The 13,804-nt window shown below is 41.4% G+C and overlaps 1 protein-coding gene across 6 annotated transcripts in view; it reads left to right on the plus strand.

Annotated features, from left to right (window-relative positions):
* LOC110377041 (basic helix-loop-helix domain-containing protein USF3) overlaps positions 1-13,804 on the plus strand; it is a 59,994-nt gene that overhangs the window by 36,381 nt on the left and 9,809 nt on the right. For all 6 annotated transcript variants that reach the window (XM_064040559.1, XM_064040565.1, XM_064040561.1 and 3 more), the window contains 9 exons: positions 3,154-3,352; positions 3,717-3,975; positions 9,039-9,371; positions 9,712-9,931; positions 10,172-10,421; positions 10,851-11,264; positions 11,696-12,019; positions 12,369-12,722; positions 13,421-13,619. In XM_064040559.1, the coding sequence (XP_063896629.1) occupies positions 3,154-3,352; positions 3,717-3,975; positions 9,039-9,371; positions 9,712-9,931; positions 10,172-10,421; positions 10,851-11,264; positions 11,696-12,019; positions 12,369-12,722; positions 13,421-13,619 (2,552 nt within the window). The remainder of the gene's footprint in view (positions 1-3,153; positions 3,353-3,716; positions 3,976-9,038; positions 9,372-9,711; positions 9,932-10,171; positions 10,422-10,850; positions 11,265-11,695; positions 12,020-12,368; positions 12,723-13,420; positions 13,620-13,804) is intronic.

Raw genomic sequence — 13,804 nt, forward strand, 5'->3', positions numbered from 1 at the left:
TACCTTTTATTCATATTTTTATATCCTTGATATTTTCATGCCTTTTAATATTAACTATTTATAGTTCAGATACAAAGGCGTTTTCTTAAGCTACTCCAAAAGCTGCTTGAAGCTCTTAATCCGATTAACAAGAGTCGAACAACTTCGAATCGTTACTTCAATTCCTTCATCAATAAGTCATAGTTCCTCAGAAAACAGCAGCAGTTGAGTCCGTCCCTGCGGACGTATGTTTGCACTAACCACTCACTTTTATGAGCTTCAGACAATGAGAATAAGTCAATTTTTCATCGACCAGATTAATCGTTTAAAATTCATGTATTTTTATTTCAATGGTTCCTGAGGAATTGTGGAGAGATTTATTTTATTGGATCAGGAAACTTGGTGCTGGGACTTGGTAGTTTTAAAGTGACTTCTTTACCCTGTAGTTTGCTGGTTGGGTGCTTTGTTTAACTTTTTGTATTCCTCTTAGCACTAAAGCAGTGGGTACTTTGGAAATTACATCTAAACAGTCTCAATTGCTTAATTAGTAAAATGCTATACATAATCTCATTCACACCGAAATAAATTCTTCTTCTTCTTCTTCTTCACCTGACATGAGACATCAGAATTACATATTTGCGTATGTGATTTGCATATTTTTCAAAAGCTGGTAAATAGTCAGCATAAGTTCTCATTTCTTATCGATACGAAAGGGAATAATTAAGTAATAAAAAATATAAATAAGTAGAAAAAAATGGAACCAGCTCTACAGACATTATAGGACAGTTTCAATTTATTTACATTTCTTCTGATACGGTATTTCCATGTACTCAGAGATGGTTTTCGTAGAAGTAATAAAAGAGAAATATGTATGAAATAATAATGGTGGTGTGTTGTGCGTGTGTTGACAATCACTCCGGTGATTATTTGCACAAGAGTCCCGCGGGATTCACGCCGGGACTCAATCAGCATACGGGACGCAACTCGATTATCGATAAAACTGTTTAAACATGTGATTGGTTGTTCGATTATGATTGTATTTTCGTTTTATTTTTTTGAAGTGCGATAATTATATTGCTAATTTGAAGTCGTTTTTGAAATGAAGTTAGCATAGAAAAATAAAAAAATCCGGTAATCTGTCCTAATTTCCATACACTTAGTGATAACTTAATCTTCACTTATTTAAATATTTTGTTATAACGGATATAAAAACTTGCCTCATTTAAAATTCTATCGATAATACCGTAACTAGTGATCTAATTCCCGCTATCGAAGAGCATGAGTACATCACTACCGCCACGGTTTCTCCCGACACGGTTTGTTTAGATTTTTACGCAAACACAGGGCCGACCCATCTTTCTAATTGCCTTAATTAAAAGCATCTACCAATCGAGAAAGCTAAATACGAGGGAAGAGGGGAGCGGCAAAAAACTGTCTGTTTCGGCAATCGTTTGATTTCATGTTTGCTTATTGATATGATGGGTGCTGCCGTTTATTTTCAGAAATCGGGGTCCATTCCTTTGCGGTATATTCACGAATTGTTTATTCATTATTCCCAAATGCTGACTTTGCAAAAAATTCGCCAGCGGTTTTAATAAACTGTACAAATGTTTCCAGTCGATAAAACTGTCGATTTGGTGCTGGACACAAATGCTAACCGAAATAAATCATTCAAATGTTGACTATTGGATTTATTGGGATGCGACGCGACGCTTTGCATGCAGTGTAGCGCAAAACATGCATCATAAAACCTTAAACAAACATGAAATAAAAAAAGGATGTACATATGAAAATTGGTCGCGAATTCGCAGAAAGGGATGAGATTAATTTGATTGTCAGGTTTACCCGGCGAACTGTTTGTGCAGAGGGGTGCACGCCCGCGGATAATTACCACCCTAGCCGGTATTAATTGGCCAAATTTTAATGATGTTCAAATACCGACGAACCGTGTTAGTTAGTGTTGAAACTCTCCTGTTTTACGCGGCTACAGATTTTTTTTGTTTATGTTTCAAATTTTTTGCTGAAAATTCGTGTTAAAGTTCTACTGGACAGTTTTTGAACGGCGAGGTTTATTTTATACAGGCATATATGTACTGCAAATATTAAATTTCGTAGTAAAAGTTATCTATTTGATGATCACAATTCGCTGACGTTATGTCGCCCTAATTTCCTTATATGCGAATGACAAAAAATGAAGAATATTTTTAGAGAATTCCCTTGAACACCTGAATATTGCTTAAAAAGTTTGTTATTATTTTTCTGCTTGCTGACACGGAGAAGTGTCTCTAAGACCAAATTAAACAGCGAATTAAACAAAAAATTAAACAAACTATACCCAAATAAGCGACAGATAATCGAAACAATAATTCGATTCCAATCCGAATGGAAACTAACCGATTAATTGAATTCTTCATCCCGAACATGGGGCGGTCACCAGCCCTCCCCAGCGCCGCGGGGTAACCGCTGGTAATTAAAAGAGAGGCTGAATCCAGCTAATTATGTTTGCTATAACTCCCCGATGCGCCCGTCGACCGTTGTGTTTTGGTTTTATAATTAGCTCCCAGCTTATAATTATAATTAATACCGCGGAATTCGGATTTATAGTTTCATGATTGATAGGGTAAAGGTAAATATTTCCTTTAATTGTGGTCTCGCGGGTCTGGTAATTATTATGCATGATAGCACGCGTGGCATAATGAGATGATCTCATTAAAATCGCAATACGTAACGTGATAATCTTACTCGTTGCAGGGTGAAAATGATAATTTAACATTTTTGTTCAAAATATTTTCGAACCCCAATATGTTGGGGTCGGCTTCCAGTCTAACCGGATGCGGCTGAGTTCCAGTGTTTTACAAACAGCGATTGCCTATCTGACCTCCTCAACTCAGTTACCCGGGCAACCCAATACCCCTTGGTTAGACTGGTGTCGGACTTACTCCACCTTATTATAAAACGAGGTTTAAATAAAGTACTAGCTCTTGTACCAGCTTTAAACCACCATCCCGAACAAAATCAGTGAACTAAAGCTATTACTAAAGCGGGTACTTCTTAAAACCATGTTTTATAATAAGGTGGACTGACTTCTGAGTACCCGTACATCCAGTTACCTAATTTATCCTTGACCACTCTTGAACTTTCAACTTATTGGAACATAATTCCCATTGTCACCAGGTCGGAATCAACACGAACGCCTCCTCTCCCCCCGTCGCCTCCACCAGCTTCATCAGCCCCGCCCGCGCCGGTCACGTCAACAGCCACGCCGATGTCGGTGGCGGGCAGCCCGGCGGCGGCGCCCACGCCACCGGCTGTCGACGTGCCGTTACCGCCCGTCACGTCGGCTGATGTTACGCTTACTATTACGCCTGTTTCGGTAAGTTTCTTTGGGTATTGATGTCTTATTTTGTGTTTTTAAGACACCTTATTTGACCACCTTTTTAGATTTGGAGATGGATTGATGGACCGGCAGCAATTTGCTTGACATAAGCATTATAACGTAACGTTCGTATTGGGTTTCGATTTATCATTCCAGTTTTTCAGTCAGATTAGATTGTGTATGATGTGTACTGTGTAAACCAAAGGTAGTGTGATGACGGACGAAAAGATGAGTATGCCTATTTGTGTCAAAGTCAGCTGAACTGGTTCTTTGAGACTGTATATTCCTTGATAGAATATAATTTAAGTATAACTGGTACTATAAGAAATATCAAGACCTAACAATCCCATCCTCTACACAGACGCCAATAACAACGACGACAGCAACAAGCGTAGCACCGACATCATCACCAGTAACGTGCATCACATCCACGGCAGCGGTAGCCGCAGCGACGCTCACTGCGCCGGCCATGTCTACCGGCAGCAACAGCAACAGCAACGGCAGCAACAGCATCGGTAGTGGCAGCAACAGTAATGGAAGTGCCAGTGGAAGTGCTCCGCCGACGCCGCAGCCGGCACAGCCACCTACGCCGACGCAGCCTCCGCCTACTCCTGAGACCGGTGAGTCCTAAGCTCTTTGAATTTGCAGGAGTTTTTAGGTTCATGTGCTCTTGTCGGGGTTGTCTCATAGAGGGAAACTTTAGTTGATTGTTTTGGAAAGGCTTTTTTGTAGAATGTAACTATTACAATAGCTGGCAAGTCAAGAAGTTACCTATGTTGTCATCATTGAATCTTGGATAAGTTCGAATCACAGAGTTGTCCTTGCTGGTTCTAGACTACGTAGCAAAATTGCGTATCCGTTTGCCAAGCACTGGTTTAAGTCAGAGGAAAACAATGTGTTTCGGAGTTTGGTGTAAGTTTCAAACTACTGTAGATGCGAAGTCTATTGAAATTTAATAGATTTTTCATACAAAAAACCACATACGATTTCGCTGAACTGACAATAGAGTATTTTTAAACAGATTATCTGATTAAGTAAATATTTTAACTCAAATCTATAAATAGGTGCTATATGATCATACTAATTTATTTAATTAGAGTATATCAATAGGTATGTTATTTATATCATACATGATGATGAAAGACATAAAAGTTATATCGCAGAAATTAATTTTGATGAAATTAAGTTTGACATACGTAGTTCCAAACTTTTCTTTAGAAAACTTCAGTCCGTTCGGGGAATTTAAATGAAACAAGACGTACCTTTAAATATTTATTATAACAATAGTACATTTAAACCGAAACACGTTATAACCAACACGGTAAGCTCGTTTGAGATCACTCCATAATACTGATATGTACGGATTCACTACGTCTTGCTGTTCACTTGGCGGTGGAAGTCGACGGCTCAGGCTCGGGCTCGCGGCCTTCCCGACCCTCGCGGCCCTCACGACCCTCCATGCTGGTCTCCTCAGCATGGCAGCGCTTGCGGTGCTTGTGCACGAAGTAGTAGGAAGGGAACTTAGAGCCGCACGTCTTGCAAGGGTAGTAGTGCAGCGTGGTGCGTGTCTGCGACTTGCGGTGCCGGCACGGCCAGCTGCGCTCCGGAGAGTTCTCCCGCCATGCCACGTTCAGCACGCGGCTGAACTGCACCGGACCATCACACGACGCAATGTCCAGAACAGTGTTGCTTTGACGCTTAGGCGGCTCAGGAGCCTCAATGCGCTCCACGTCCAACTCGCTGGAAGTAGTCGAAGAAGGCGACGGTGGTGGTGGTGAGGCCGGTGGGGATGGGGCGCGGGCCCGGCGCGGCACGGGCCTGTGGGCGCCCGGCGGCGGCGCGGGCCTGGCGACGCAGGGACTAGGCCCGAGCCACGCGCGGTACAGAGACAACATGCTCGCTCGCGGCCGCTCGACGACTGCGAGCCGCCGACACGAGGGCCGCTTTATATACACCGCGATACGGTTCTACTTCCAACAACAAATACAGATTTTATAAGCGTTTTTGAAACTTCGTAGGGTAATGGGAAGTTGTGATTTCATATTGAATAGTTAATTACATTTTAGAAAATAAATTGCACAGAGCAAGTCCCTTTAGCGTCTAAAGTTTATAAAATAACGAAGGATAATTAAAAACAGAAAAAGTTTAGATTTTTGGCTAATTAGCCTAATTTATGAAATAAGTCACATTTCAATCCCATTCCTGTCTTTCGGGAGAGCAATATTTATACAAAGTGAAATATGAAGCGTACCGGCGACGTTCCCTGGACAATAACGACTATTCACTCGAGTGTCTGTGACTTTACAAACAGTTAATCCTCTTACACGTCCCCTGATACCGCCATTGACTTTGGTAAAACGTCATCTTTGAACAATATTCACTAACAATTTTTCATAACTTAATGTCTGTCTTTGTTAATCGTTTGCATTTTTAATGAGTGACATCTGAAGATGAACTTGTAGTAGCTATAGCACGATAATTATACTTATTTGTGGGCCAAAAAATGAAAACTCTAATCTCCGCTACACCTGAAGTCAATTCTATATAAATTATTTTTATATAATTTAATAACTAAAAGTATGTCCTGAAAACTCAACAGAAGGCAAATCACACTTTAAAGAATAATGCAGATTCAAATCTGCTTACATTTTAAAATTTTAAAACTATCCAAAATTCAATCTAGATCAACAGCCATGAATATATTCTGTTAAATGAGTTCCATACATTTCTATCCCTCACCTGAAGGGGACAGACTGTTTAAGAATGCGCGGCTCCCCAGTGACCGCCGTTGGCTTTAATTTCAATGATGCTTTATCGCTTTGTGAAATATCACAAAAACTGTTTTATGTAGACCCTTTGATATTTAATATTACTAAAAATAAAATATACTAAGTCTATTTGCGGGAAAGATATTGGATTATTTCCATGTATACCGTCACCGGTACTTTTAAGAGAGACTTCCAAGAAACTTTACCTCAAAAGTAAACTGATTTAACGAGCATTGAAATATGAATTCGCTAAACATTGCAATATCTCATTACATTACTCTTGATCTCATTATAATGCGTGATCGAAACGTAAGTTAATCCTGGCTACATTACAGCATGACAGGCGTAATCCCCAGCTTGGTTGACAGCGTAAACCCAGTCAACTCACCACACACGGAATTGTAAATCGCGCATCGGCCAGCCGGACCGACGCCTTTTGTAACATTAACAGATTAAACGGTCCATGCACGCCGGCTTTATCTTCACACCAATCATTTTCGTAATTACAAGGATTATACAACAAGTAATCAACTTTATACCCCACGTAAAAACTCAAAGAAAAACTCATCGAATTAATTTTCTGCAGTCGTTTCAATCGCGATTAAAAATTTAATGTAAGCAGCGAAATTAACCAATAATTCTGAGTGAATGCAAATAGCTCGAGTGATTTTAAAGAGAACACGACAAATTGACAAATTGTATAATAAAATCAACACAGTGTCAGCTCATACGGGAGGCGTGTAATCTACAAAATGTCTGCGGCTGTTTGCGCGGTAAATAAACACAGATAGCCGGTCTCGTTAAATTCTCGCGCTTGGCGGAACATCGGTGGGCAAACAGAGGTGACATCCCGCTCCACGGCTTGCCCACCCGTGGGATTCAACTCTAGGGGAGTGTGTACGTCCCTGCTTCATTGTGTGTGAATATCTAACATTTTACACAAGATTTTAGCTGTATATTTTGTTAGTCCCTGTTGGGCGCCAATTGCGGTGTAATGAATTCGGAGAATTGAGAATACACTGGTTTATGTTGATAAATGTTTGATTTGGTTCATTACAAAGAATATAAATAAACTAGTCTATTACGTTACGTGTTTACGTTTCCGATAGACGCATATAAATTGTTCTGAGCAAAACCATACTTCGATAGAAAACAAAAGCAAGATTGCATAGTAAAATCCTAGTACCACGTTGGGCGCCAATTCAACAAAACGCTGTGTTAGCAGTGAATTGAATAAAACGTTGAATCGTGATCCAATTAGCGCTTGTTCAAATATCAGTAATTGGTGAGATTAATTGACAGTGTTCGGCATAGATCATACTAATGTAGAAACGACAAGGTGCAAACGTATTAATTAGTTTTTAAAGAATTTGTTATTTTATGAGAATTTTTTGCAGAGGCGAAGATTCAAAATAACGTGAATTAGGTATGTAAATAAGATTAAAGAAAGTGTTTGAAATATGTCCAAATTTCAAATTAAACTATAAATGAAATATACACATACGTAGTTATGAACCATTGCTACTACATAGATGTTCAACTTTTTACCAGGTGAATATTATTTCCAAATTGTACAAGTCTTATCCAGCATACTCTAACATCTCTGTTCCTTGGGTAATAGTCTGATATCTGTAAGACAAACGTCTGTGGTTTGCTCAGGGAGTGCAGACTAACTGCTAATTAGCACTCAGAGTTATAGAACCACAGATAGATTAAATGCTCAGACGTGTATACCGAGATTTTATGATATTAGGTGTAATTTCCTACCGTTAGAATAGTATTAAAAAACTTCTTTGCCCATATGATAGCGATGAAAGGTGAAAAGTTACATTATCATGGTGGTTTCTCAACGACATTTTTCTTCTTTTCTTATAGTTATGTCTATAAGAAATATATAGTGTATTTATATAGTTATGCCTAGGTTTTTAACGTTATTTTTGCGCATCGCAGTAGGTTTTGTAACTTCGTACTGCCATTAAATTATGTCAAGTGTTGAATGCATTTTCTGTCTTATATAAAATACCCAAATTATAAATGATAAAAGTTCATCCCTCTGAATATCCTACACTGTGGTCGCAACCGCATAAATGTAATTACACAGCAGTTAGACAGTTATTTACTATGAGCATAAATCTGTTCGGATAATAGTTAATTTATTTAACTTGCGCCGCTGCAGTTAAGCGCCCAACTCCGCCTCAGGATAACTCTCAAAACTGTTTCAAACAGTTTCAAACTGTTGCATTTTGTACAAACGACTATATTTCTATACATGATGACATAAGTTTTGTAGATAAATATCGACGTTTTATAAATTAAACAAACACGTGCACAAAACGCGAAACTAAATAATAAATGCACATAGATATTAATTGAAACAAACAACGCGTATGTATGACGCGCTGTAATTCAATTGGTATAACAAACAGCGATAAATAACTAAACAAACATCGCATCGGTATCGGAACTAAATTGGCGCTAATCTGCTTTCGCTACAAATTGGCGCCCAACGTGGGCCCGCTGAATATTGCACGAGTAGCCTGCCCGACGTGATTCACGGATCATCTCGCGCTGTTCTGAATAAACTCGTTAATATGCAACTAACGCTTGAATAATAAACTATATGGAAACTAGATTTTCGTTTGTTGTTCTCTAAATGTTTTAGCTGTTTTGATTTTGGAATTTGAAATTCATTGGGTTTGGTTTGCGAGTTTGTTATTCGTTATGTTGGTGGGTTTATCACAGGAGATAGGTATATCGTTTACACTCTTCAGATGTAAAATACTATAACTTTATTTTACATGAAGTTTATATTCGACGTGTTTGGCAAACGGATCAACAATTAGATTTAGTGATTGATACTTTTAAGGCCTTTTCATTTCATTTGTCATTTGTTAACATTTTCTCATCTCCAACAGCGGTAACAGAGCGCATCGGGACCCCCTCATCAACAGCCACGGTTACCACGACAACGATAACGACAACATCCTCAAACTGTGCCGTCTGCAACATGTCTGGAGCCACCCGAACGGTCTCAAGGTCTCGAGCCATCCACTACGGGCTGAAGGAGGAAGCTGTAGGGGCGAGGGTCTGTGAACCCTGCCACTGCAGGTGTGTGCGGTCCCGGTACACCAGGTGCCCTGTGCCAACGTGTCCGGGGCCCAGGGTTAGAGCGAAACGGTTGAGGCATTTACCGCCGAGATGGCATGATCTCTCGTTGGAGTTGAAGAGGCCTCTTATGGAGGAGTTTGGTGAGTGATCAACTTTTTTTATCTATCGTATTTAATTTTTTAAACTTTTATATACAGAGTGTATCAGTATTCACTATACTCTGCCGAATTAACTGGCATACAAACATGTTTTTGTTCTTTGTATCTCCGATTGTAATTTTTTTTAGTTTTCTAAATTGAACAATGAGTTTTGCAATACATGCTGAATAGATACATACTTTTGAACATAATTATTTCATTAGATAGGGATTTTGTAGACTGATCAGCTGTCGTCCTATTACGATGTTCTTATCGATCACCAGAAATCATTAAGTTCCTTTTACGTCAAACTTTTTTACATTTTATTCCTCTTCTCCCCCAGAAATCCCTAGCGAGTTAAGCAAGTGCTGCCTAGCTTGCTTCAAGCGGATAACTCGTCGGTTAGAGACCGTGGTGGAGGGAGGCCTAGCTCCTGAGCCCACGGAGGAGGAGGCGGCGCGGTTCCGGTCGCTGCTGCGCGAACACGGCACGGCGTGGGACCGGATCGCGGCCGTCAGTGGGAGAACACCCGCTAGTTTGAAGGCGTTCTACTTCACCTATAGGTAAGTTTGGATGTAAGAAGAGTAGGGCTTTTACTAGATACTATGTATGTAATTTGATCTATTCCCTGTCTTCGATTAGGAGGAAATTTTGCACACGCTTTGAGTTCTGATGACAATAAATGACTAGCTAAGAAAGGTCATTACAAATCCAATATGGCGGCATCCCCAAGATGGCTGACTGGCTGTTTGAAATCCACCCATATCATCCATATCATTTATAACCACTTATTTCCTCCACAGAAAAAAGCTGCAACTAGACACGTCCGTCGCCGACCGACCTTCCGGTCCTCGCAGCTCCACGGAGGACAGTACCCTATCCTCAGCGGATACCGACACGGCCAGCGGCGGCAGTCCTGCAAGGGCTCCGCCCGCTCAACCGGCGCCGGCGCCTCGAACCGATGCCGTGGCGCCGAGGAGACCGCGCAGAGATGAATATGACTCGTCGGCTACGGAGACTGCTGATGAGGAGAATGATGCTCCTAGTGCTAAGGTGAGTGGTACAAATTGTTGTATTTTTTGGGTGTTTTGGGAAGGTGAATAAAGTAAATAGGCAATCGAAAGGGACACAAATGTGTTCGTTTACTTCATAAGGTTAGGAGATGAATGAGTAATTTTTCCACCTCAAACTCAGGCAAATAAACTCCTAAGACATTATACAATGCAGCTATAAGAAGCCGCAAAGAACAATTTTCTATAGTCAACTTAAAATTCATGCCCTTTGTATGCCGGTGCGCAGATCTACGCGAGACACAATGGATTTTCTATTGTTCTCTAATTAGCGGCACTCAAGAGGTTAATCAACAATAACTTCATAGTCATGACTCTTATGACTATTTCCCAAAATTTTAACGTTTAATTCAGCTTTCACTCTAAACACTTCCAAGCTTTATCACCTACTTATACTCCAATCTCTGCACAGATAATCCCCCCTACCTCGGTCCCGACGGTGGTATCATCCTGCGCCGCCAGCGCGGTATCGTCACCCGTGACGACGACGCGCAGCACCGCGGCGCCGCAGACTGTCCGCGACGTGGTGCTCAACCTCATCGAGATCAGCCTCACCAGGGACTCGCAGCCCACACATCCGAGCATCAAGCCGCATCAGATCAAGGTTAGTGCAGAGACGCAGACAGTCCGCGACGTGGTGCTCAACCTCATCGAGATCAGCCTCACCAGGGACTCGCAGCCCACACATCCGAGCATCAAGCCGCATCAGATCAAGGTTAGTGCAGAGACGCAGACAGTCCGCGACGTGGTGCTCAACCTCATCGAGATCAGCCTCACCAGGGACTCGCAGCCCACACATCCGAGCATCAAGCCGCATCAGATCAAGGTTAGTGCAGACAGAAGTTATGTCATCCTCCGAGCCTTTTTCCTATATTGGGGTCGGCTTCCAGTCTAACCGGATGTAGCTGAATACCAGTTTTGTTCAGTCTTTACAAGGAGTGACTGCCCTATCTGACCTCCCAAACCCAGTTACCCGGGCAACCCAATTATGAGCAAGAGAAGTTATTTATAATGGTAAATGATAAGGTAGGAAATAAAATTGACCGTAAAAGAAAATATGTTGTCTTATTTAAAATGTCTACTTCAGATTTACACCAATTGATCAATTTCATTGTAAAAAAAGATTTAACCTTTCTTAAACAAAAGCGGTACAAAAAACTGACTTTATTCGTTTTCAAATACTAGCTATATCATTGACTAGGAAGGAATATTTTTTTTTTAATTGTTCGAATTTTAAAACTTAACCTTATCTCCCAGGTGACGTCATCATGCGCGAGCGGTCGCGAAGCCCTAGCAACGTTAAGCGTCGTAAACAGCTCCCACGTGGGCAACAGCGGCGCCGTCAGCCCCCAGCGCTCCGCCACCATCACCCCCCTCAGCCACCCCGCGGCCGACAAGGACGTCATGCTGCTGCACATCGAGCCCCGCCCCGAGCGCCCCGAGCGCCCCGAGCGGCCCGAGCGACACGACCGCCACGAGCGACACGACTTGTTGCTGCGACAGGAACGACATGAACCCTTGTTGGATCTCAGCGTCAAGCGCCCGAGGCATGATCAGCCGTTCCCGCATCCTAATAAGTCTGTAAGTACACTTTCCAAAATCTGCTCTCTAGATTATTTTTAAAATTCTAAATGAATTAAAAATATTAAATATGAGATTATTCAAAATCAAATTATCTTAATGTTTGTCTAGTAATAGTTTTTACAGTATCAAGAAATTCCTAGAGCATAAGATTCGATTACACTAGCATATTTGTTATGCATGTAAATTTTGCACGTTTATGTATTAAGCAAAACATATGTTCGTAATTATATTTTGAGTTATCATCTTATATATCATGTTTTATGCGAATTAATGATATTCTTATTCCAATAAGATATCCAGGTTAGCTATGTAATAGTTGCATAATAACACTCGTTTTTCCCACCAGGTATACCGAAACTCAACGGAATACAGACCACAGCAAGAACGGGAATCCCCCAACCAGTACAACTCGAAACCTAAAGCTGTTGGGGCACCTCCAAGACCGACCCTCAAACCAGCTCCCAACCCCAAGGGGTCCATAACCCTGGGTACTCCAGTAGAATCGAGGTTCGAGCCTCATAGGAACCCTCCGGAGGCGAAGACAGGGTCGATAACAGCCGGGACTCCGGTGCATGGGACCCATCACCTTCCTGACAAACGGACCCTGGACTTCTATAAGAGAAGGAGTCCCGGGGGCCCTGGGGCGTATTACGCGGCGACTAGTAGTCAACCTAGGCCGCAGTCGCCGTCTTTTTCACCTGTAAGTCGAATTTTGGAGTTATTTACTTTGCACACTCAATAGTTTTTATATAATACATTTTTGTTGTTTAGTACTATTCATGAGTAAAAGGTAATTCTGAACAAACATAATATCAAAATTGATTTAATTAGGCTGGTAAATAATCGTCAACAACCATGATGACCTTCGCAGAATTGTTGGTGCTAAATTGAATGTTGCTTAATATTAAGTCTTACTTAAAAGTGAACGCCTTATTGTCTGAGCAATTATGGCAGTGATAGGCGTCGTCTTAATTGGCAGCGATCGCACGATGGCGCGATGCGTTTTTCATCTCACGATCTCGCTATCTCACTTGCGAGGTTCAAATAGGACACTCTGATGAAATCTGTATGTTTGAACTCATCGAACGACGAGAACGCATCGTGTCATAGTACAATCGCTGTCAATTAGGACGACGTCTTAGATGAAAAATGCATCGTACCATCGCGCGATCGCTGCCAATTAGGACGACGCCTTAGATGAAAAACGCATCGCGCCATCGTGCGATCGCTGCCAATTAGGACGACGCCATAGAATCAGTCTTATAGTTTAGTGATAAAAGTAGCTAAAATATTGAGTGACGATTTAGTTACTAGTTACTACTAGATATTATCATCAGTTTTCCCCACAAAATATGAAAATAGTTACAACAATATTCTAACTATTTTATTAATTCCCAGACGGGCAGCTCCAGCTACACTCGGAACCCGTACGGGCTGGAGCAGCGTCAGATCATCATGGCGGACTTCATCACGTCGCAGCAGATGCACGGCGGCGCGCGGCGCGAGCGCGAGCGGGCCGCGTCGCCGGGCTTCAGGCGGGACGCCGTGTCTGTTATACAGAGGCATACGCCGCATGCTTATCCGCATCCGCCTCCCGGTTAGTGTTATAGAACTATCTATAGATTGCAATAATTGATCAATCCAAAGTTTTATCTGCAGATTACAATAGCCAATCCATCCGTTGTTTTCAGATTTGAGATTGAAATTAAACATTAGCTTCATACACCTAGATTATGTCAAACTTCAATTATCTAACACAAAAACGATAGATGGATCGATCAT

This window comes from Helicoverpa armigera, chromosome 22, assembly GCF_030705265.1.
Source record: "Helicoverpa armigera isolate CAAS_96S chromosome 22, ASM3070526v1, whole genome shotgun sequence".
NCBI classification, from domain to species: Eukaryota; Metazoa; Arthropoda; class Insecta; order Lepidoptera; family Noctuidae; genus Helicoverpa; species Helicoverpa armigera.